Genomic DNA, 23,724 nt, shown 5'->3' on the forward strand with positions numbered 1-23,724 from the left:
AAGTAGCTCTTAATATCTAATTTAGTTCTTAGCTCAAGTAAGTTACATCCATGTCTCCAGGTACTCTTTAACCCATGTAACCCAAGTAGCCTATTTACGGGTATAAACTCTAATCCTTTAATTATTTTAAAACGCTCAAGCTCTTTGAAGATTTTGCTTTTCTGATGTAAAAATCCCCAGTTCTCGTGGCCTGTCATGCTGACGAAAATTCTTTAAACTAAGTGTCAGTCTGGTGTTTCTCCTCTAAACCTGTTCCTGGGTCTCTGTGTCACAATCTGGCAATGATAATTAGTCAACTTTCAGCTATGCTTCGTTGTCCAAAGTGTAGAGGAGAAAAGATAACCAGTCTTCTCCAAAGTGTGTGTTAGATTTGGACAAGGGATGTGTTAGATTTGAATTTAGCTGTAGTTGTTTGTGTTTTCTACTCCCACCACCCCCCCCCCCTTCATTTCCATCTCATGGTCTATCTTCATGAATGATGGCATGACGAGTGAGCTATGAGAGAGATGAAGGCACCTTTGCAAATGAGAGACGAGAGAGGGCAAAATCAAAATGGAATAAATATGAATTGGGGTGTTTCCATTACTTTTGATAGAAACTAGTACCAGATGGAATAAAACAGTAGATTTCCTAACTAACACTTTAAAGCAGGTTTTGCAGCATGCACGTAATGCAAGTTCACTTCTCCGATAATAAAGTTCTATCTTACAGGTATGAAGTTTTGCAGTTTTGTTGGTTAGCTCCAGAAAAGAGGCCAACAGCTGAGGAGATTCACAGACTGCTAACTTACCTCCGCATGCAGAGTCAGAAGGAATGCGAAGACGACTTTGAAATAAGATGGAATGCACTAAAGTCCAGCAACAGCAATCGGCAAGCGATGGCAAATAATTCATCGTTTCCAATCCTGGAGCATTTTGTTGCTGAACGACTGAACCAGGAAATGGATGATATCCTCACAGTTACTGAAACGAGTAAAGGACTGAATTTTGAGTATGTGTGGGAGACTGCTAAACTTGACCATTTTGAAGACCATGTTCAAGGAAATGATGGAGCAAAGGTGAATTACAGAGCATTTTCTACCCCACAGTTGCTTTTGAGAAAAGTGGTTTTTCAATTGTCCGCACCCATTCAGATGATAAATTCACTAGGAAAGAGGATAGCGGAAGTCCACTTGTATCAGGATCGTTCCTGTATTCGATACCCATTATCCTTCTATCGGAAGCGAATACTATATACAGTTGGAGGAACAAAGTGAAACTAACTTGGATATTGATGAAAATTCAAGCTATCCCAATGAGGCAACTTCCCAGCCCAAGGATTCCCAGTCCTTTGTTATCCTCGGAGACTCTGGAGATGATTTGAGTACAGATGTTGATTTCTTCCCACACTGCAATCAAGACTTGCAGAAGTCCGAAGTAACCGAGGCAATGATTAGTTCCTGCACTTCTAGTTATGCTGAAAGCCCTAGCCACAATGATATCTTTTATGATCGTAAGTTAGAGGATTTTAACAAAGGAATCTTGAACACTCATGAAATCATAATGCTAGATCTACCTGAGCTCAGTGAGAGTAAACGGAAAAATGCATTTGGTCTAGTTTCAAATAAAGAAACTCCCATGGAGTCGTTAATCCATCAACCTATGCCACTTGATTTAAACACTTCTAGTCCCATTTTGGAAGGAAAAACAGACTTCATTTTCACAGAAAGCATCAATGATGATGGCAGTTTGGGATTGTTCCAATCTGAGGGGATTGCCCTCTAATTTTTTTCTTAAAGAAAATAAACTTTTACACGACTCTTCACCCAAAGGTGATGCTGGCAATGATACAGGAGGTTTGGTGAATAACTCTGCTACTTTATCAAATGTTAGTGTTGCTTGTGTTACATCATACACCACTGCTGACAGTGCAACAGACCCAGGGTTAACTGATCAAAGTAAACAACTAACCAGTTCTCAACTGCATGGAATTGCATGCAATCTTACCGACCAAGGTTATCCACAGAGTAGGTCGGTTCAGATTCCAAAAGATAGCAAATGGGCATCGTGCATTTTTTTAGATGAGAAAGTTAAGTCTAAAGAACAGCAAGTTAAACCGGCGTCCGATGAAGGATGTATAATGTATGATAGCTCAGGGTTAGGATGTGACACTACTGATGGCTGCACTTCAAATGCAATTTTACTTTGCCTCATGCACATTGCCAAGAGACTGCTCAATGCAGTGAAAGTGCCGCTGCTAGCATGTGCAATAATGCCAAAAAGCACCACCTTACTGAAGGTGGAACAGTAGAAGAAAATGCAGCTGAAGTCACAGAATTGGCAAAGCAAACTGAAGCTTCAGATGCTGAATCTATAGCCCCAGTACACAATGCAGTCAATACAGATAAAGACATCTTAGGCCACTGTGGACATGACACCAGAATATCAGCTGGGCACTTGTCTGAGCTCACCTTAAAAGCATTAGCAACTGCTCCCCCCTCTGAAACCCCAAGTGATTCTGGAAGTGTTGAATCATTGGCTTCAGACAAATATTATGCTTGTTCAGAGATTTCTAAAACACAGGACACCGTTCCCTTGCCTGAAGCTCCCAGTGCGTCCAAAAGTATTGAATTATTAGCTCCCATCCAGTCTGGCCACACTTCGGTAGACACTTTGAAAACACTGGAGACTATTGATGTAGATGAACCCTCCTCCCATAGCTTTAGAAATACAAAATCAATGGTCTCTGTGCCTTGCTCAGACTTATCAAGTCAAGTTGGCTCTGTAGAAGAAGAGGCAGCATTGTTTTTGCATCCCAGTTCAGAGCAATCTACAGGTACACCAGATTCTTTGGACTCGCTAGAGATGCATGGTGTGTTAGGGACTTTAGAAACACAAAATACAGTTCCTCAGAAGTTAAAGCCACCTCAGAAACAACCTGACAGTGGATATGAAACTGAAAATCTAGAATCGCCTGAATGGTCTTCGCAATTGCCAGGTGCAAATGCACCTCCCATCTCAACTGCCCTGGATCCTTCCGGTGATGAGTTACCTCATACTTGCCCCTCAAATCCACTTATTATTGTGTCTAAGGAGGAGGCTCTTCCAGCAGTGGAGATCATTGATGTAGATGCTACCAAGGAAGCCTCAAATATGTTAACTAATGGAAGCCAAAATTCCCACAGAGACTCCGCTTATTTCTCAGATAATGATTCTGAACCGGATAAAAGAGCAGATTGTGATATCACTGCGAGTACAAATGAAGAGAATGATCTTAAGAATGTGGCTGATTTTGAAATTGTTACTGTACACAGTGACGAAGTTATAGCAACTTTTGATTTCCCAGATGCACAACCAAATAACCTACCAGAGGAAATCGCAGATAACAAGAGTAAGTTGTCACCATTGTATTGTTCAGGCCAGGAAGAATTTCCAAATAGCATTCAAACCGGAAGTCAAGGCAACTTTAATAAGGTAAACAATGATGAAAAATCTGATGAGAGTTTGGATGCTTTAAGTGCAGTTGGCGTTGATGGATCAGTAGCTGTGTCTGAGGTTTTGTACAGCACCCCAGATAGCAGCGCTCAGTTTTCTGAAAGTATGAAAGAAGACTTTGAAATAATTGTTGAGAAGGACATTAAGAAGCCATTGTCGAAGGGTAATGAAGGAATTAGGTTGAAGGAGCCTGATGTTGAAGGACGGTACCTTGGCAGACTAGATGCATCCGAGCTCTTTAACCTCTCTGAGGAACAAGATGGAATGGAGGCTGATGAAGAAGATGAAAACAGTGATGATTCGGAGGATGAGTACAAAGGTTATTCTCTTAATAGTCCCAGTTCAGAGAGTGAGGATGATGCAGCACATCCGGTGCCAATAGTTGTGACTGAGAATGATGACGGAAAAGCTCTGAAAAGTTTATTGAAGGACTTTAACTCCAAGTCCACTGATTCCCTAAAACCAGACCCGAGAAGGAAACGAGTGAAGAAGATAGTATCGTTTTTTGACGATGTCACAGTCTTCTTGTTTGATCAGGTAAGCAAGTAGTAAATTAATAATAGAGAAAATGTTGGAAACATTCAGCAGGTCAGGCAGCATCCGTGGAATAGAAATCACAGTTAAAATTTTAAGACTGATGAAGGGTCTTTGATCTACAAGTAGTTCTGTGCAGGGTCTTTGACCTGAAACATTAACTTTTTTCTCTTTTCACAAAATGCTGTCTGACTTGCTGAGTGTTTACAGTTTTTTTTATTTCAGACTTGTAGCAGTGGCACTTTTTTTTATTTTCATTTATTAACTTAATCTTTGTTTCTATTCCTCATTCATCAGTATTGCAGAATGACTTACTCATTTTGCAGTTTCCTTGCAAATAATACTCAGAGGCAAGCAAGTGACTTAATAGTTATTCTTGCACTCTGTATTCAGGATTTAATTTCCTTAAATATTGATCCAGATGAATAACTGGCTTAAGGCTTCCCAAACTAAAACTGACAGAAACAGCAAAATTTAAAATCAAGTACCTCCCTAAATAAAGAGGAAGTACTTCATGCTTTAGCAGACTTAAAAGTGGATAAATCCCCAGGACTGGATGGGATTTATGCCAGGCTGCTGCAGAAGGCAAGGAAAGAGATTGGTGGAGCTCTGGCTGAGATTCTTAAATCTTCACTGAACCAAAATGAGGTACCAGGTGACTAGAGGGCAGCAAATGTGGTCCCCCTTTGCAAGAAAGGCAGCAAGACAAAGCCTGGTAACTGTAGATCTGTGACCCTAACATCAGTGGTAGGGAAGGTACTGACAAAATTCTGAGGGAGAGGATTAATGATCACTTGGAAAGACAGGGACGAATCAGAGAATGCCAACACAGCTATATCAAGGGTAAGTCCTGTTTGACCAATTTGAATTCTTAGAGGTAACAGTGTATCGATGAGGATAGGGCAGTAGATGTGATTTACATGGACTTTGTTAAATCCTTCTACAAGGTCCCACATGGGAGACTGGTTCAAAAGGTTAGGGCCCATGGAATCCAGGGCAAGTTGGCAAACTGGATCCAAAATTGCTTTGGCAATAGGAGACAGAGGGTGATGGCAGAGGATTGTTTTAGCAATTGGATGCCTATGTCTAGTGTCCCACAAGGATCGGTGCTAGAACCCTTCTTGTTTGTAATTTACATCAATGACTTGGGTGTGGATGTGGGAAGCATGATCAGTAAGTTTGCAGGTGACATGAAGCTTGGCAGAGTTGTTGATAGTGTGGAAGGTACTCTTGGGTTGCAGAGAGATCTTGATGTTTTGATGAAATGGATTGAGAAATTGCAGATGAAAATTAATGCAGATAAATCTAAGGTGATGCATGTTGGGGGCACTAATGAGGCTAGGACATTATAGCATGAATAGTAGTGAATTAGGAAGTACTGAGGAACAGAGGGACCTCTGTTGCCTGGGATGGAGCAGTTCAGTTATGAGGAGAGACTAGAGAAGCTGGGTCTGTTCTCCCTGGAGTGGAAGAGGTTAAAAGGGCACATGAAGTATTTAAAATTGAGGGGTATAGCTAGGGTAGACTGCAAGAAACTTAACCCCATATCAGAGGTAGACAAAACTAAAGGACATAGATTTAGGGTAAGGAGGAAGAGATTTAGAGGGGAAATGAGGGGGACCTTCTTCACCTAGAGAGTGGTTGAAGCTGGGTTGCTGGCAGCATGCAAGAAATCTCTAGATGAGCACTTGAATTGCTTAGGCATAGAGGGTTATGGACCAAGTGCTGGGCAATGGGGTTAATATGGAAGGGTCCTCATTGGTCACTATGGATGAGTTGGGCTGAATGTCCTGTTTCCATGCTGTACAATTCTATGATAAATTCTTCAATTACATATTAAGTTTTTAAAAATTACCTGAAACTGAGCCACACTGTAAAGAGCCACTTGTGTTTGAAAATTAGTTTTTGTGCACTTTATGTAACTGATGTGATTTTACTCCTTCCCAAAGTAAGATGCTTTCAGAATTAGATTGTCCACTATTGAAGGCTTCTGTTCCCTCTTGTTGATTGCAATATTTAAATATAGTTTATATATGTATTTTAATCACTTCAATTTTCCAGTCAATCAACAAATAAATTCTTTCTGACGACCTGGCTTGGGTTTCTCTCACTCTCTGTGTAACCAGCCTTATAACCTTCTGAAAATATTATACTCAAATTCTGGCTTCTTGCTCATTCAATAAACAAGATGGTGGAGGAACTCGGTGGGAAATGGACAGTCAGTGTTTCAGGTCATCAGGCTCTTCATCTGGACCGAAAGATGGAGGGGAGATGGCCAGTTGAAGGGAAGGGGTGGAGCAAGAGCTGGCAGGTGATAGGTGGAGGAGGGGACAGTGGAAATAGCAACAGACACTGGAGGGTGATTGGTGGGGGGGCTGACATAGGGCTGCAGATGATGGAATCTGATAGCTGAGGAAGGTGGAGCATGGAATCAAATAAGGGAGGTGGGGAGGGCAGATGGGAACAGTGGGGGGGGGGACCTAGTGGGAGGAGTGTGTGGGTGATGGGCAGATGGGAGTGGGTGGAGGTGGGGAAAGAAATGGTGATGGGGAACTGGGGTGGGTCTAGGAGGAACTGGGTAGATCAGGAGGAGAGAGAAAAGGAACAGAGAGTGTGCAGTTTACCTGAAATTGGAGAATTTAGTGTTCATGCTGCCAGGTTGTATCCAGGTGGAATATGAGGTGCTGTTTCTCTATAAGTAGGGAAGGCCAAGGAGACCCCAGCACCTTCCCCTGTAACACCTGTCCTGCCACCATCCAGGTGAGACAGACATTCACATGCATCTTCTCTTGGCTTGTTTATTGCATCCGGTGCTCGCAATGTGGCCTCCTCTGTCGGTGAGAGCAGGCAACTGCTTTGCCAAGTACCTGCGCTCCATCTGCTGTGGTCTTCTGGAGCTCCCAGTTGACAGCCATTTTAATTCTTTTCCCCACCTCCCAATTCCCATATTGACATGTCTACCCTTGGCCTCCTCCACTGCCAGGGTATGCATGAGGGTGTATGTGCACAAAATCCTTGAATATGGCAGGTCATGTTCAGAGAATAGTTAATAAACTGAGATCCTGTGGTTCGCAAATACAGGTACAGAGTACAGACATGGGTAGTTATGTTAAACCACAACTAGAACTAAGTGTTCAGTTCTGGTCACCCAGCATGAGGAATGATCTGAAGTTCCTAGAGACTGCAGAAAAGATTTATCAAATTGATTCCAGGGTATGAGGAATTTCAGGAGAAGTGGGATGATTCTCCTTGGAATAAAGAAGATTGAGAGGAGGTTTAATAGAGATCACATAGAAATGGCTGGTTTAGAGAGTAAAAACAGGGAATCTGTTCTCATTAGTAGAAGGCCCAAAGATTGGGACGCAGATATAAAAGGTACAAGAGAGAGATGAGGGAATCTCTTTTACACTGATACTAATTATGGTCTAGAAATTACTGCCTGTAGAATTGGTGGAAATATCAATCAGAGCTTTCAAAAGACGATTAGGTAGGTTCAATTGGTTGAACAACTGCTCTATGGCATAACAATTTTTAATTCTGTATAACCCGTTTTGCCTCTCAATCCCTCATTTTAAAATACTTAATAAATGCTAGCTTTTTAAATTGGTGACTACAGTTCTTCCCAGTTAAGTCCCCAACTTCTGGCGAACTACAGATCCCTAGCATATAGAATTAATTATAATGTATTCTCTCATTGTGTAAATAATATAGTACTATTCAGTATTGGAGACAAGGATGCATGTGATAGTTTTGTATTGCCTTGGGGGGCGGGGGGGGGGGGTGCCTTAAATTTTCACATTGGAACAACAATACTTTTAAAATAATTTACTTTTAGAATTTTTGGAGTACACTTAGGTAAAGGAAAAGAACAGTTACTGTTTTTAAGAAAGAATTCTGGATCGCCTTCATGAGGACAGGACCTGTGATGTGCTGTACTATGTAGGTTGTTGACTCTTTAAAATAATGAAGATTGTAATATGCAGGAGCTTGGATGAACCCCAGAAGCATTAAATGATATCTGTAACGAATGGCAAATTATGTTGATTTTATTTTAAACAAGTGAGTAACAGTAATATGTGCCATTATATAATAAGACTGATTTGGTGTATTGCCCAGATAGCTTTACCTGCCTTTCAATAACTGCAATTGTTTATCCCTTGGCTTTTAGGAGACCCCTACCAAAGAACTGGGAGAACATTCAGCGGCAGAAAACAGTTTGGTGTCTGGCAGTGGCAGCCCTGTCACACTAACTGGATCCCATTACTCAAACAGGATCTCAAACTCTGAGAGTTCCACTGATGAAGAAGGTAGGCATTCCACTCCCATGGAATAAGCTAAAAACTCACTAAATATAAAATTATGAAAGGTCTAGGTAAAGGATAGGAAAGGGCTTATTTCCATTTGCTAAGAATTCAATCACTACTGAGCTTAGATTTGAAGTAAAGTTTAGAAATCAGAGCTGAGTTGCTGAAAGTGAGGTGCGGCTGAGAATTCATTGCCTAAAAATGTGCTGGAGGCAGGAGTGCTCGGCATATTTAATAAAAATACTTGGATGTCCCATAATGTGCCATAACTAGAAGGTTGCAGGTCATGAGCTAGAAAGTGGGACCAATCTTAATTTTTTTGACCAGTAGGAACATGATAGGCCAGAAGATAACCACCTTTGCCATAAATTGCAGTGGTTCTGCACAACTGTGTTAAGATATGATAATGTCTCAGACCAAGCATAATGGCTTTATTTTATTCAATATTTAAGCCTCATCTGGTATATTTTCTGAGGACTGTAATTATCTAATTTATAGATTGTGAATACTAATCTTTTTAGCAAGTTTCAAGGGTATTTTGCCAACTGATAAGGTTGGTTTGCCTGATTAGATTTCCATAGCTTAGTTTTCCAACTCGTATAATAAAGTTACCTTTGTTATTGATGTGGACCTTTCCAAACCAATGTTGTTCTATTCATTTTTAAGTCACCCATAATCAACCATTTGCTTGATCATTTCATGTAGAAAGTGAACTTTGGTTTGTTTAATCCAGCAATCTGGATCAGTAAAAACTGTTCAACAAGAGTTTTTTTTTGCTTTCATGCCGACTTAGTATGTATTCAAAATGTGTCAGAGCTTTGTTTTAAAATGTGTTTCTGAAATCGATCACTACAATTTGGGTAGAAATGATGGGCAATTTGCAGAGGAACGTTGCTACGAATGCTAATGAGAAGCCTGACCAATTCTGGATTTGGTGAAATTAGTCCAGGACACTGGAAGAACTCCCTGCTCCTTGTGTGAAACACAATGTGACAGTGTTACGTCAAACACAGGTTCAATGCCACCTTCAAAGAATGGAACACGATTTCTAATGCTTAAATTGCTATTTCTTGCTAGTCAGCAGTATTCTGATGTGACTTTTTAAAGTTGGGTCACATTTCTCTTGTGTACTAGTACATTACTAGTAATCATTTTGCCCTACAATATTCCTGGATATGCTTTGTCAATGGGTGTGATATTAATTGGTCAGAACCACTGTCTACATTGAAGGTCTACATAAGCACAGACTATAAAGGCTAAATATTACAGAAGATCCTGGATCTTGTAAATGGTATCATAACAAGATGCCTTAGCTTTCTGTTGGAACTACTTTGCCAACTCAAAATTGGCTGATCTAAAATCTTTGCTCTCTTCCCTTGCCCTCACTGGACTTGAACTAATATGCTATCCATCTCTTCCAGCTATCACTGATCTCATCTTGTTCCCTTCCAACATCAGTAATCTCATTTTGCTGTCCCCTTGGAAACAATGAAATCAAGTGGTCGTAAACCGTTTTATTCCCATACATGATACTGACGGAATGCTTGCATTCTGACATTAATTTCTGACAAAGTACATGTATTGCTTCTAAAACCTATTGCTTACATCATTTACTACGTTAATCCATCAATTTTTATTTTTTGGATTATGCAGTAATTTCATTGTCCCTTTGAATGTTAATGTTCACTGCAACTTTAAGAACTATAGCCAAAACGCATATTGACTTTCCTGCAGCTGATTTGATTTGTAGACTAGCTGAGTTTGACATGATACTATTTGGAATAGTTTTAATTATGAAACTTTACCTGCTCACAATTAAACTAGTGGGTTTTGAAATGTTAGAATTACGCTCTGAATAACTTTGTACAACCTCTGGCTTGTGCTCCATCATCACCACCTATACAGTTCCCATTCTCCATGGCATAAGTTTGTGTTTTTTTTTAATTACTTTAATTAAATTACTTTCAGTTCCAGTGCATAGAAATGCCATGCTGTGGGTTGCTAGTGGCATGGCTCTGTTGGCATAAAACCGTAATAACATGAAAATAGCCCATCTTCATGTTTCTGACAGTATTGTTCTCTGCAATACTGTGGCTTTTGGGAGCTGTAGTTTGCTGCCCACTATTTGCAGAGTATCTCCAAGTACAGTTTCTCAGTGGATTATGAGACTGAGTCTTTGATATTTTGACCATTTAGAATGTGATGCTCTGCAAAGTGAAGGACATTTGTTGCATGAGAGAGTGCATGTTACAAATTGGGACAACTGAAATTCTTTTAGCATTGGACCCTACAAATGATACTTAAAGGCTTGAGTGTTAGTAATGCCTTTCACACCTACTTGGTGTTAAGTTATTTACAATTAATTAAATGATTTCTTAATGCAGAAAGCACAGTCCCCAGAAGGCTTCAATATGATCACTGAGATTAAGGGAAAGTGTGATAATCTGTTGTACTCAGAATTTCATTTGCAGAGAATTATATCTGTTTCATGTTTCCCATAATTTTGTTTTAAAACTGACAACAAAATATTGGCATATTTTTCAAAATATCAGGGTTGTAATAAATGCAACATAATGCTTTCCTTTTTCTCAGGTGGTGGTTTTGAATGGGAAGATGATTTCTCCGTATCCTCTTCAGAGTCCTCATTTATCTCTCAAACAGCAAATCGACTTGCCTCCTTAAAACAGTCTCCTTCCCCTGCTTCCAGATATTTTTCACCTCCACCGTCCTCCCGGACCTTGGAGCAAAATTGGACAGATACATCATCAACGTATTCTCGATTTTCTATCTCTCCATCCAGCCATTGCCAGTTTCTCTCTGACTCACCTCACAGATTCTGACATCGAACAAGGAGGTATGTCTTTCTCACATTTACTCTTTCATGCTACTTTTTTTGTTTTGGAAGTCAAAGTTAAGGTAAAAACAAGTTTCTGTTTCAGTTAGCCTGACTGTAGATAAGAAAAGGTTATTGAGTACTTAAATCTGCTCTTTCCCGATTAAGTATTACCTGCCCTTTTGTGGATTACAGTCCTTGGGAAATGATTAGTTAGGAAGGCTTGAAGTCATGTACTTGGGTGTGATTGGAAAGGAACCTAGTAGCACATACTAGTTGCTATAGAACAAGCATTGTGGAAGTTAGCAGGGAGCAGTTACCCAGCTCTGAATAATGAAATGTAGATATTTCCAGAATGGAATTTTGCCTAAACTTTCTTTGGAGTTGAGGGTAGTATTTTTAAATGTTATTCACACACTTTCACCATCCTCCCATCCACCCTCACCCAGAAGTCATTTTTACTGTTAGTTTTCTCTAAGAAGCTTCAACATTGGTCTCCGCATCATTTATGTGGGCTGGTCACATTGTATTAACAGACTCCGAGGCTAGGCATCCACAACTCCGCACAGTACTGACAAAAGAGGGTATTTGAATAATAGAAGAGGTATTGTAGTAAAAGGGAAGCCACCCGTTTTAATCACAACCATCCACGTCCTAAAAACATTGTCACAAAATAAGCTCTCCTGCAGAAATGATGCCACCCAAAAGCAGTTTCACCTGGTCTGCTAAACTAACCCCATTTAACTCAAATTGCATCTGTTCAGAGCTTTTCTTATGAATCTATTTTTTCATTTTTCACTATCTTTATATCTGACAAGTGTAGGCACATTGAAATTGTGTTGTCAATTTAACAGTATTTTAAAATAGTTTTCTATGCAGCCTTTTATGGGTACATAACCTGACCTGTTTTCGTTATTGTTTAAAAACTCAGTCCTAATGTATTGAAACATCTATCAATCAAGGGCTGATTGACCAAAAAATTTATTTCCAGAAAGATCGTATGAAGTGAATGAGTCAGTTTTAAGTGGCATTGGCAAACAGTTATTATGGATCAGGAGGTGCACAGGAAGCACATCTGTTGCTAGACTGAGCATAACAGCTGGTTTCAACTCCCCAGCTTAATGCGTCATTGTGAATTTGTAGTTAAGTTGTTAAATTGACGTTCAATTAGCAGGTGTCTGTGCATTGCACCTGCGTTTGTCTTCACTAACATAAGAGAAAGTGGTAGTCAGCTTGCACCCCTCATTACTACCTAACCTTTAAGTGATTTGCTCTTTAGGATGTATTCCATGTGCACTGTATTATGCTGTCATTAATTACAAAAGAGATGGTCATGGTTCTCATTTATCTTTTTTAAAAAAAAGTAAGGTATTTTACAAGAAAACAATTAGTGAATACAGGAAATATAAATAATGCTACATTTTCCTGGTGAAATATTAGATTTGAGACTGCATTATTTAACTGAATTCCAGGGAATACACATACCTTGATTTGCATTTTGTGGAGTGGACATGTTTGTCAACTTTCAGTGGGTTTTTTTTAATGCATTTATTTTGCATCTATTATGATAAACCCCTATTCTATGTATGTTTACCCAGAATCAGAGTCAGGTTTATTATCACTGACTGATGTCGTGAAATTTGTTGTTTTGCGGCAGCAGTACAGTACAAGACATAAAGACATAAAAATTACAAAAATAAATAAATAGAGTAAAAGAGGAATAATGAGGTGTAGTGTTCATGGTTTCTTGGACCGTTCATAAATCTGATGGCGGAGGGGAAGAAGCTGTTCCTGAAACGTTGAGTATGGGTCTTCAGGCTTCCGTACCTCCTCCCCGATGGTAGTAACGTGAAGAGGGCATGTTTAAAACTCATAGATTTAAGAAACATAATACTTCATATTACCCAATCCTCCAAGGTATCAAAAATACTTTTTGAAACAAAAGAAAGAAAGCGAGCATTTTTGCTGTAGTTACCCTGACGTCATTACAAGGCTGGGATCTGGACTTGCAAGCCAATCACAGAAATTTTTCTCAACAGCTCACTATTGATTTATCACTTAAGCTCCTTGTCTACATAGAACAAATAAATGTTACATCCTGAGTAGGTGGCTCCATCTTATCTATGCAACATTGTAATCGTGGTTGGAGAAATCACAACTGCTTCTCCTAATCCTAGTTTATGGGGTACAACTAGTATTTCATAAATTTCAATATTGACTTTTTAATCTTGACTGAAGTGGATTAAAACTGTTTTAACATTGAACCACATGCTTTGTGGAAGCAAAACTAGTTGATTCCTTTTTTTCCCCAAGGAGCTATTTGCTTTTGGTGAGGGGGTGGGGGCAGCTTGTCTGCAGTTGTAAGATGTTCATTTATGAAGTTAATCTTACATTCAACATTCTGAAGTTTCTAGGTCTTCAGAGCAGGAAGCTCTTTGAGTAAATAGTGACCTGTAGGAAATGAAGCAGGTGCAAAACTCAAGATAAATGCATTCTGTTGGCCTTGATCTCTACTGGTTGTGACTATTTTAAAGACTGTGTGTCTACATAAGCAGGTTAAATGCTCTGGCTACGGTGAATAGTGGCACTTAATGAGTTGTTATATTTAGTCTAGAGGTGTTGCCATTATTGTGTATTTGGCTTCCTCCAGTCCATCTACCCGCTGCCCCTCACCCCACCACCATTTTGCTGCATAACCTATCAAATCCATACACCAGCTACTCCAGGTGTTCAGTGGTGTAGTGGTTAGCATAACGCTATTACAGCACCAGCAACCCAGGTTCAATTCCTGCTACTGTCTAAGGAATTTGTATGTTCTCCCCATGTCTGCATGGGTTTCCTCCCATATTCCAAAGACGTACAGGTTGGGAGCTGTGGGTATGCTATGCTGGCGCCGGAAGTGTGGCGACACTTGCGGGCTGCCCCCAGAACACTGTACACAGAAGATGCATTTCACTGTGTGTTTCAATGTACGTGTGACTAATAAATAAATATCTTATTTAATCTTATCCTAGAAGCTTATGACTGACAGAAGGGATGTTTGTAGCTTTGATTCCCATCATGTGGAGATCCTATTATATGTTTGTTTGATCTACTTTTTGTTTATTAACTGGCATTTTGAAGTAATTCTTTTGCTCATGAATAGCGTAGGTCCATTGTTAAGCTCCTGATCCTAGATCAGTCCCTGTCGGTTTAAGTGTACTGCTAACTTTTCCTGTTTATTGCACCAATCTGCTGATCCCACCCATCCTGACTTTCTCCATTTCTTCTCAAGCCAATCCCCTCACATTGCTGATTTGTTCTGACAGTGAGTGATTTGTGCAGTGGGTCTGCATCCTTTAGATGGTCCCTCAGCAGGATCTTGTAGATGTTGGGTTGGCTGGTGATCAGGGTGCATTTTATTTGTGTTTGATCTCAGAGGTATAAACATCTGTTCCCCTTTCTGTTATTTGTTTGAGGTTAATTGTACAAATTTTCTATATCTTCTGGTTTTGCTTCAAAGAGCTTGCAACTAAACATTTTATCCACAAGGGAGCTGCAGGAACTCAGCGGGTCAGGCAGCGCCCATGGAGGGAAATGAACAGTCGACATTTCAGGTCAAGATCCTTGATCAGTCTGAATGGGCAGACATGTCAACTGTACATTTCCCTCCATACATGTTGCCTGACCTGCTGAGTTCCAACAGTTCCTTTGTGTGTTGCTCCAGATTTCCAGCATCTGCAGTCTCTTGTGTCCCCTGGAAACATTTTACCTGTTACTTTGATTTTACCTTTAGCTGATTTAGTGACACTTTCACTTCCTGAGACAAAAGCTTACTGGGTCATCTTGTGTTCCAGTGACTTGAATGATAGAGTGCAGACTGACACTTCAGTGCTTTATTGAGGGAGTTCTGAGCTGTCTGAGGAGTCATTAAATTAGGGACTCATCTGCTGCTCAGCTGCTAGAAAGAGATCCCATGGCATTTCTAATAAGAGTTTTCCATGGTGTCCTATCCAATATTTATCACTCAAATGGATGATTTGGTGTTTATTGCATGGATGCTTATTGGAGATTGCAGTCTGCAGTTGGCTAAAATGTTTCCTACAACACAGAAATGACTGCATATCAAACCAGATACTTCAGATAAGTAGATAAGATATCTTTATTAGTCACATGTACATCGAAACACAGTGAAATGCATCTTTTGCATAGCGTGTTCCGGGGGCAGCCCGCGAGTGTCGCCACCCTCCAGCGCCAACATAGTATGCCCACAACTTCCTAACTTGTACGTCTTTGGAATGTGGGAGGAAACCGGAGCACTTGGAGGAAACCCACGCAGACACGGGGAGAACGTACAAACTCCTTACAGACAGCAGCAGGAATTGAACCCGGGTCGCTGGCACTGTAATAGCGTTACGCTAACCGCTACACTACCTGCCCTCCTACTGTGCCTGCCTAGCGACTGAAAACCTATGGACATGGATGTGCAAGGTGCTAATAAATGCAAATATATTATTTTCTATAGTAATAAATCACAGGGATTTTGAAAATTCACATTAAGAACTTATCATAGCAGGATTGCAGAGATTGGAGAAGCTCTGCTTCCTCTTAATTGGTTTTGAGGAAGAGGTTAATTCTGAGAAATAAATTGCACTGGGCATAGGTTGGTAACTAAGGTTAACTGCCAAAAAGAATTGAGGGTACGGGATCCTTTCTGTAACAAGCTTTTTGATTGAAAGGGCATTAGCAGCAGATTTAATGATAACTTTCACAAGTGTATTGATTAAATATTTGAAGAAACATTAGGGAAAGAGCCAGGCAGCTCTCTCAAAGGCACAAAGGGCTGAAGAGCCTCGTATGTTCTCTGATTCTCACTTAGAGGTGACTTTCTATTGAGGCTAACACAGATGTGTACATTGGATATTCAGTGGGCTAAATTTGTAGCTGTGCAGTTAATACCTAGTCCTGCTTATCAACATGTGACATTGGAACCAGTGTGAATAGAACACATGCACGGGTGTGAGTGTTCCAGCTGTGTAGTAGGAAAACAGCCACTGAACACGGGCTCAGTCTCCTTAATTTTTAGTATCAAAAGTAAACTATGCCTATTTACCTGTTTTTAAACAAAAAAGCAGAAGGGGTGTCAAGTTTTATGCATTTTCCTGATTCCCAATTCTGCCAATAACATCAAGTCCAGGGATATTTCTTCATCCTCAAATCCTTGATCATTCAGAATTTACACAGCCTGGATATTACCGAGTTCAGGACTGCTTTTCCGCTCTGCCACTTGTTTGTAGATCTGATTCTTGTTGATCTTCCCAGCTACTACTCTGGCCAAATCTTGTGGTATGCAAATTCTCAAATTTATTAGACTCCACACTGCAACCTTTCTTTTAGGAGAAAAACATTTGATTCCTTTGGCAACAGCCAGCCTACCACACTAACTAACCTGCATCTTTGTCCATTTCACCCCTTGTTTCTTACCAATGTTGAAAGACTGTTCTTTACCACAAACTTTCCCTTCCCTAACATATTCCTCATGGAATCATACAGCACAGAAACAGGCCTTTCAGCCCAATACATCCAAGCCAACCATTGCACCCATCTATACTATTCCTATTTACCCACATTCGGTCTGGAGCCTTCTATGCCTTGGCCATTCAAGTGCTTGTTGTATGTCTTCACCACCTCCTTCGGGCAGTGAGTTCCAGAATGATGCAGCTTTTGCATATTTTCACAGACGGGTTGTGGTTTATGACTAACGTCAGAGATAAACAAGCTCAGGAAACTTTGTTGAGAAGCCTCTTTGGAACATCTAGTTCTGTAATGCAAGATATGTAAAGAAAAAAAGATAAAATAATCTGAAGTAGTGGTTTAGTCCATCAAGCAATTATTCAAAATACACATTCTCCTGTGATGACAATTAACATAAAAAGGGAAATGAAAAATGTTTTATTGCGGCACATACTAAAGCTCTCTGTCATCATTGAAGTACTTCTGAAGGATGCTCATCATTGTGATATAGAGAAGTGGACAGTGTTTTTAAAAGAAAAGTTTGCTTCACCTTCCTAAAGCCATCTGACTCTGCGTGTAACGTTTGATATCAAGCCAACAAAGTAATGAGAATAATTAACACTTCACTGGTCTATCAGTGAAGCTTAATGCTTTTGTAAATTCTAATGGTTGCTTTTGCTCTTTGTTTCTAGGAAGCAGTGAAGATGGAGAAAAGGATTGAAAGACAACTGGGAAAGAAAGTGCTTTGATATTTCCTTTATTTGTAATCAGACTATCTGACAAAACAAGCCAGTTCAGGTTTAAAATAAGATGGATGAATCAACCAATAGTTTTCCACAAAATTGAAATGAGTCGGTGCATAAAAGAGCATAAAATGTTTAAATTATGTCCATGTTGTACTGAAAGTTTGTCCTGGCTGGACAGTACGCATTGTCAGATTAATGGAAGTCTGGGTAAATACCTTGAGCAAGCCTATGGACACAACTCTTGGCAATCTCCTATTGAATTCCTTGCTGCTCTATGGATAATTTCACTTTGGCAGACATAGGATTGTTAATTGTTCCCTAAATTTTCTGCTCCCTTTAAAGTACTGTATTGAAGAATTGAAAAGAAGTTTTATCTGCAGTTTTCTGTATAAAGTGTTATATTTAACCAGTAAATGCTTGCTTTTTTTTTCCAGAGAAGGGGGAGAGTTGGTGATAGGTTTCATGTTATACCTCCAAGGTGCAATGAGGTTTGAAAGAATGTCTTATTTCAGAATCTGCATCATGTGAAATGTGTATGGTGATTTTATGGTCCTCTGGTTTTATAGTTGAGCTATCTGTAACCTGCAAAAATAAATTCCTGTCCAGTCTGGCAGTCTTAGTGTCCAGTAGGGATATAATTGGGATGCCCAAAACTTTGTTTTAATGATTCAACTGTGTGAATCTATTCCAAAAAAAAACCTCTCGATAACAATACCTCTTTTAAGACTGGGCCACAGGATATATGCAAAGCAATAATAGTTTGCAAAGCGTTTAAGTCAACCACTGCATAAACCCAGTGTTGCAGCTGAATTGTTTTCATACATTGAACACTACAAGCAGCCCCCAGCTGTGACAAGCATTTACCAATTGTTTTGTAGACCTGTCAAAGAAAATTTAAAGCAACGTACAGTTCTAAAGATATAACTTCACTGACAGTTGTGTGGCATATATTCCACAAGCTTGTTTTAAGATGTTGAGGCCAGTGTGAGTTATGTTTTCAGACACTTTTTTGAAAAGCTATTTGTACCCATATTGCAGCCTAGAAGTGGTCACTTCTCGCCTTGCCTGTGGCTCTCAGATGGTACAGCACTATGTCTCCAGGACCTTATCCACGTGCACTAATATCTTGGTCTTGGGGTTTAAAAATTAAAAGCTATTGAGACTGAACAGTGATATATAAGTAACTTCTAGTAACTTAGTGTTGTTCTAAACACGTACAGATATCAAAATTGTTTCACAAATCCAGCATAAAGTTGGTTGGGTATCTCAGTGACTTTCTAACAGCAAACATTGCAGAAAAGATTTGACTCCTCAAGTGCAGCATTGGGTGCCTATTCAAAGGAATGAATAAGATAAAATAATCCCAGTTACAATTCAAACAATCTGAGATCTTAAGTTATAATGTACATTTCATTCCAACATTTGTTTTATATACTGAACATGGAGATGTACTCATTAATGCCCTGGTGCTAGCAAGGTCTGCTGGTACCTTATTCACATTGGCCTAATAATCACTGAAAGTGACTCTTGTGGTTGGAGCCACCTCAGCTGACCCTGATCCTATGACCCAGTATCCATGTTGTGCTGGGAGATACTAATTAGCAATTGTGAGCCTTAACTTGATAGTCGAGGCCCAAGATTGCTTGTGGTGGCTGTGGATCAACTGCTAGTGAAACCAATGAACCCTGGAGCTGCCACAACCAGATCCACAACCCTGTTAGTCTCAGCATGACACCTTAGCAGTACTGATTCGTAGAGAGTTTTTTTTTCCCCCATTGTCCGTCACTCCTGATCTTGGAATCTTAGCATGGGGGAGTACCACACAAAGGAAAGTGATCATCTTTTGAACTGGAGGTCTCCCACCTTCTGGAACTTTGGTGCCCTTTATCCAGGTACTGAAAGCTGCTTCTCATCTTGCCCTCTGAAGGTGTCCAAAATGGCTAAAGTCTTCTGCAGGGATTTTGGGTTTTCCAATTGAGCCTAGTCCTAGGAAGCTGCCCTGAGGAGCTGGCCCTGAAATCTCCTTCCTGGCCTTGTGGCTTTTTGACTTATTAGTAACTGTATTTCCTCAACTGATTCCTTTGACACTGAATGCTGTGTATGCCCTGAACATGACAGAACTGCACCAAGGCAGCGTTTGCCGACAGGGAATGAAGTTGGTGATAAAACTGTTTGTGATGTTAAAACTGTTTTTCTGATGATGTACTCGGTCATTGCCTCTTGGGAGGTGTTTTAACCTCTGTACTGAGGGATTCTGGCTCTGCGGCTGGTATGACCGGGTCTGCTGCTGGTGGACCTCAGCAGATCAGGCAGCTTCTGTGGAGGCACAGGGATAGTCGGATGTTTCGGGTTGAGACCCTGCCTCAGGTCGGATGAAGGGTCTCAACCCGAAACATCGACTGTCTCTTTGCCTCAGTGGATGCTGCCTGACCTGCCGAATTTCTCCAGCAACATGTTTATTTTTTGCTCCAGATCCCAGTATCTGCAGTCTCTTGTGTCTCCAGTTTATTTGTATCTCTGGTTGCCTTGGATCAAAGAGCTATCTCATCAAGTTATAAACTCAACTTTATTAAACTGGTTACTTAGAATCAGGAAGATAAAGTACTTGGAAGATTTGAATCTGTGTCTGTGATTACCTTCCACTAACAATGTGAATCCTGACAAAAGCTTGGCCTGTCTGCTGGAAGTATTGGTCTCTCATTGCGATTTATGGCGAGGGAATTGGAAAAAGATTTTATTTGTTGATAATTATAACAGCTATAGAACTGTACAGCAATTCATTAGAAGGCAGCAAAAATCAGACTTTTATAGGGGTTCTGCTAATTGAGGACATACCTTCAAGGAATTTTCCACAAAATAATGTCAAAATAATTCCTCCTCACTTGCAAAGGCATCGTAACTGATGGTGCTGATAATCACCATGTGGGAAGTGGTCTTCTGGGAGGCAGGTTGCACAGATCGGATTTGCCCAGATTTCTGCATAGATTCAGACCTCTGCAAGATCCCCTCTCTGAAAAGGTTAGATCCCTGTATTATATACATCAGTGATAATGGAACATAAGTGCACTTGTTTTGCCAGATTGTTATAGGTATTGGCTGGAAATCTGCTCCCTCTAAACTGAGAAAAATTGACAAAACCAGGGAACCATTTTGCCTCAACCCTCAATTCTCTGTAGCTCAACAAATCTGAAATCAAATTAAATGCAAGTTTATCACCCACAAGTTATTGCATCACATTTGACCACCCATGTATTCAAGAATTAATTGATTTGTGTCTTTGAACAAAAGCCAGTAGTGAAGAAAGCCAGACAAAAGCAGTAATTGGCTTTGTAAAACTAAAAAAAAGGAAAATATAACATAAAAGCATGCAGGAATTGAAGATTAGTCTTTCAGTTACTGGTAAAATTTGTACCAATTCTGCTGAACCCACTGTTGTATTTTTGATTAATGTAATGGGTTGAATTTTCTCTCTAGTTAGGGTGATGCCAGGTAGAGAGGGTTAATGGTTAGTTGAAATTTCAGAGCCATATAGAATAATAACCAGAAATGAGCCCTCAGCTGTTTTAGTTCTGTGTTTTAAAGAATCTGGACAATATTGCATATGGAATATTTTATTAACGGTCAAACAAACCTTTAAAAGAAATCTTGAAAGTCGGGCAAAGGAAAGTGGCCCGACAGCTGCCAGTCTTGGAACAGTTGCTATAGTGAGGCTTCCAGTCAGGGGAATGCATGCACTGTTCCTCGGTCTAAGGCTCCAGCTCCCTTGCATGCACTTGGATGGCTCCTCTGTCTAAATATTCACACCAGAATTAAAAAGTGCCTGTGGTGAGATCCTGATAGTGACTGGAGTGTCTCCATAATGCACAAACCATATGTAATAATTAAACTGTCATATTAACACATTCTGAAGAACAGCAGTTCACAGTCCAAAATGTACTTGCCCACTGCAGATCATCCCGTTCCCATGCATTTATCAAAGGAAATTACATTTGCAATCAATGAATTATTACTGATCACTCAAATGTTGCTGCTTACATATTTAAAACATTAGAGACAAACAACAAAATATAGGCTGTTGATTCTGTACTCGCATGTGGTTCCAGAACAACAGGATCTAGCCTTGTGGTGACCTTGTTAAAATGCCAGAAGTTTGTTGAATGGCTGCTTGGACGAGCTCAAATGTTTTGTGCTAAGACTGTGGGTGCATCCTGAGAAGTCGATCAGAACTAGTGGAAAGATAGAAAATAGCATCTCGATACTAAGAGTGCGAGCAGCCTCTCCCCAGTTCAGATTACACTACTTGTACCTCTTCTGTTATGAAGGAATATTCCACTACACTTCTGAGATGCTAGCCAAATTCTAACTTTGAACCTATTAACTTTACGAGTATTGGTAGTTGTGCAATATTTTAACCTTGAACGCGATTCCTTATTTTTTGCTAATTAATGGTTCAGGACAGTTGTGAGCTGTTACTGACAATAACAGCTCAACTTTCCTTAACTGCTATTATTAATAGGCAAAGACTTTTGCATTTCTTGTGGCAAGTACACAACATATATATTTTGCAATAACTTGATGATATTTTTATTTGTAAACCCAAGCTCTTTACAGTCAAGGGTGGATTTTGGGAAAGGTGATGACCACTTGAACAGGTAATGCAAAATCAAATGTTTTCAATTAAATTCAATTCACTCTGTCAGGTGGGGGGCATCCCAACAACTTCATGGCAATCTAGACTGTTGCTTTAGGGAGATGGGGTTAAAGGTGGGTGATATACTTTATTTATGTATGTTAAGTAAAATAATGTAGCCTCTTTTCTCTTGGTTGGCAATCTGTAGCTATTACCATATGTTTCTAGTGCTAGGTAATTGGCCAAGTGGTCGGTTACTTGGCAAATGTTTATGTAAATGGCAAAAAGCAATTTGCAAGAAAGAACAATGCAATACTCATTAACATTGCATTTCCACTCTATGGTACTGTGATATTGAGCAAACCAGATAGCCAAACACTGGCAGGTGAAAGTGCTGACAATAAGCAATTTTTTCCTATGTATGCAGTAGCTATATTCTACCCAGCACACCATGAAATTTAACTTTGCTGCCAGGTTCCAGTTACCTGGTTCTGGGCTGTTCAGAATACAGCTGTTGGGTAATTTTGTTTATAAAACAAACGTACATTTGGTTCCCAGCTCCAGCAGTACCGAGTGTTTTCAGAGTGCAGTGCTGAAGATAACCCGTGTAAGTTGTCGCTATCATATTAAAGCAAAGTGCAAATATAGGCCTGAGTATGCAGAAGGTGTTGCCATATCACTGCAGATGTCTGAGACTTTCATTTTTCGATTAAATGGTCCAACTGATCCTGTAAATGTGAACCATGGGAATGTGCCTCAATGATCAAAAACTGCATGTTCCTTTAAAAATATTTTTTCTTAGGGTTCATTCTTGAAGATGACTTGTAAATATTTGAAGAGTTCCTCTTCCCCACCTGTAATCCCACTTGAAACCTAAAGTTGTGTATAGTATTTTTGTTCACAGTAGCCTGTTCTACATTATTTTGAATCGACTTAAATCGTTGATGGAGATATCGGATAATTTTGTGCAATGCATTGCTTTATCTGGCACATTTGAAGTGTAACTTAATGTTTGATGGTACTGGATGTATATAAGTGTTTAATTTTGTCTGTAAATGGGAGATGATGTAACAAAGTCATAGGCACAAGGTTTTCTTTTGTAATTTAATAAAAAATATATGAAATTACTGATTACATATCACAGTAATAAAGAAGAAAATCAGGTCACTTCATGAAATGTACATTTTGATATGTAATATTTTTACTTTGATTTCCATGCATAGTGTAATTCGATAAATTGTTTGTAATTTAAATGCACTATGGATATTTAATATTCAGAATAAAGTCAGATGAATTAATTTACATAGTTAACTCTTTCTGACTTTTCCCGTATTGTAGTTGAGTTTTGAACTTGATCTTCCACCTTGGAGATCAGATCATCGTTACAGATGTAAATGAACAGTGCAACATGACAAAACCCAGTGGTTTAATTTGTAATGCAAAGGATACAGCAGCCAGGTTTTAGTCGAGCTAGGGTAAATTGATCTATACACAATCTTATCTGTCATTGATAATGGCAATGTTGAAATTCAGAACATACTCGTTTTCTGAAACTGGTTTTGAGACTATCAAAGCTTGCATTGGTAAGATATACAAAGTGACTGTTAATGTAACTTGCATAAGTTGACTTGCAAAATAGTCTCGTTTATAATTTACTGGCAAGTTAAGTGGCCAAATGTTGAGGGTAGTGGTTACATTATATTGGCTCATT

At 39.6% G+C, this 23,724-nt stretch overlaps 1 protein-coding gene across 1 annotated transcript in view; it reads left to right on the forward strand.

Moving 5' to 3' along the window:
- The window catches only part of lmtk2 (lemur tyrosine kinase 2), a 104,212-nt gene extending 80,916 nt beyond the window's left edge, over positions 1-23,296 (forward strand). Inside the window, 8 exon segments of the mRNA XM_052021233.1 lie at positions 712-1,064; positions 1,067-1,171; positions 1,174-1,754; positions 2,157-4,010; positions 8,176-8,314; positions 10,904-11,112; positions 11,114-11,165; positions 17,330-23,296. Of these exon segments, the coding sequence (XP_051877193.1) occupies positions 712-1,064; positions 1,067-1,171; positions 1,174-1,754; positions 2,157-4,010; positions 8,176-8,314; positions 10,904-11,112; positions 11,114-11,165; positions 17,330-17,358 (3,322 nt within the window). The 3' untranslated portion in view covers positions 17,359-23,296.
- Positions 23,297-23,724: the final 428 nt, after the last annotated feature.

Source organism: Pristis pectinata, chromosome 8 (genome assembly GCF_009764475.1).
Source record: "Pristis pectinata isolate sPriPec2 chromosome 8, sPriPec2.1.pri, whole genome shotgun sequence".
Lineage (NCBI taxonomy): Eukaryota > Metazoa > Chordata > Chondrichthyes > Rhinopristiformes > Pristidae > Pristis > Pristis pectinata.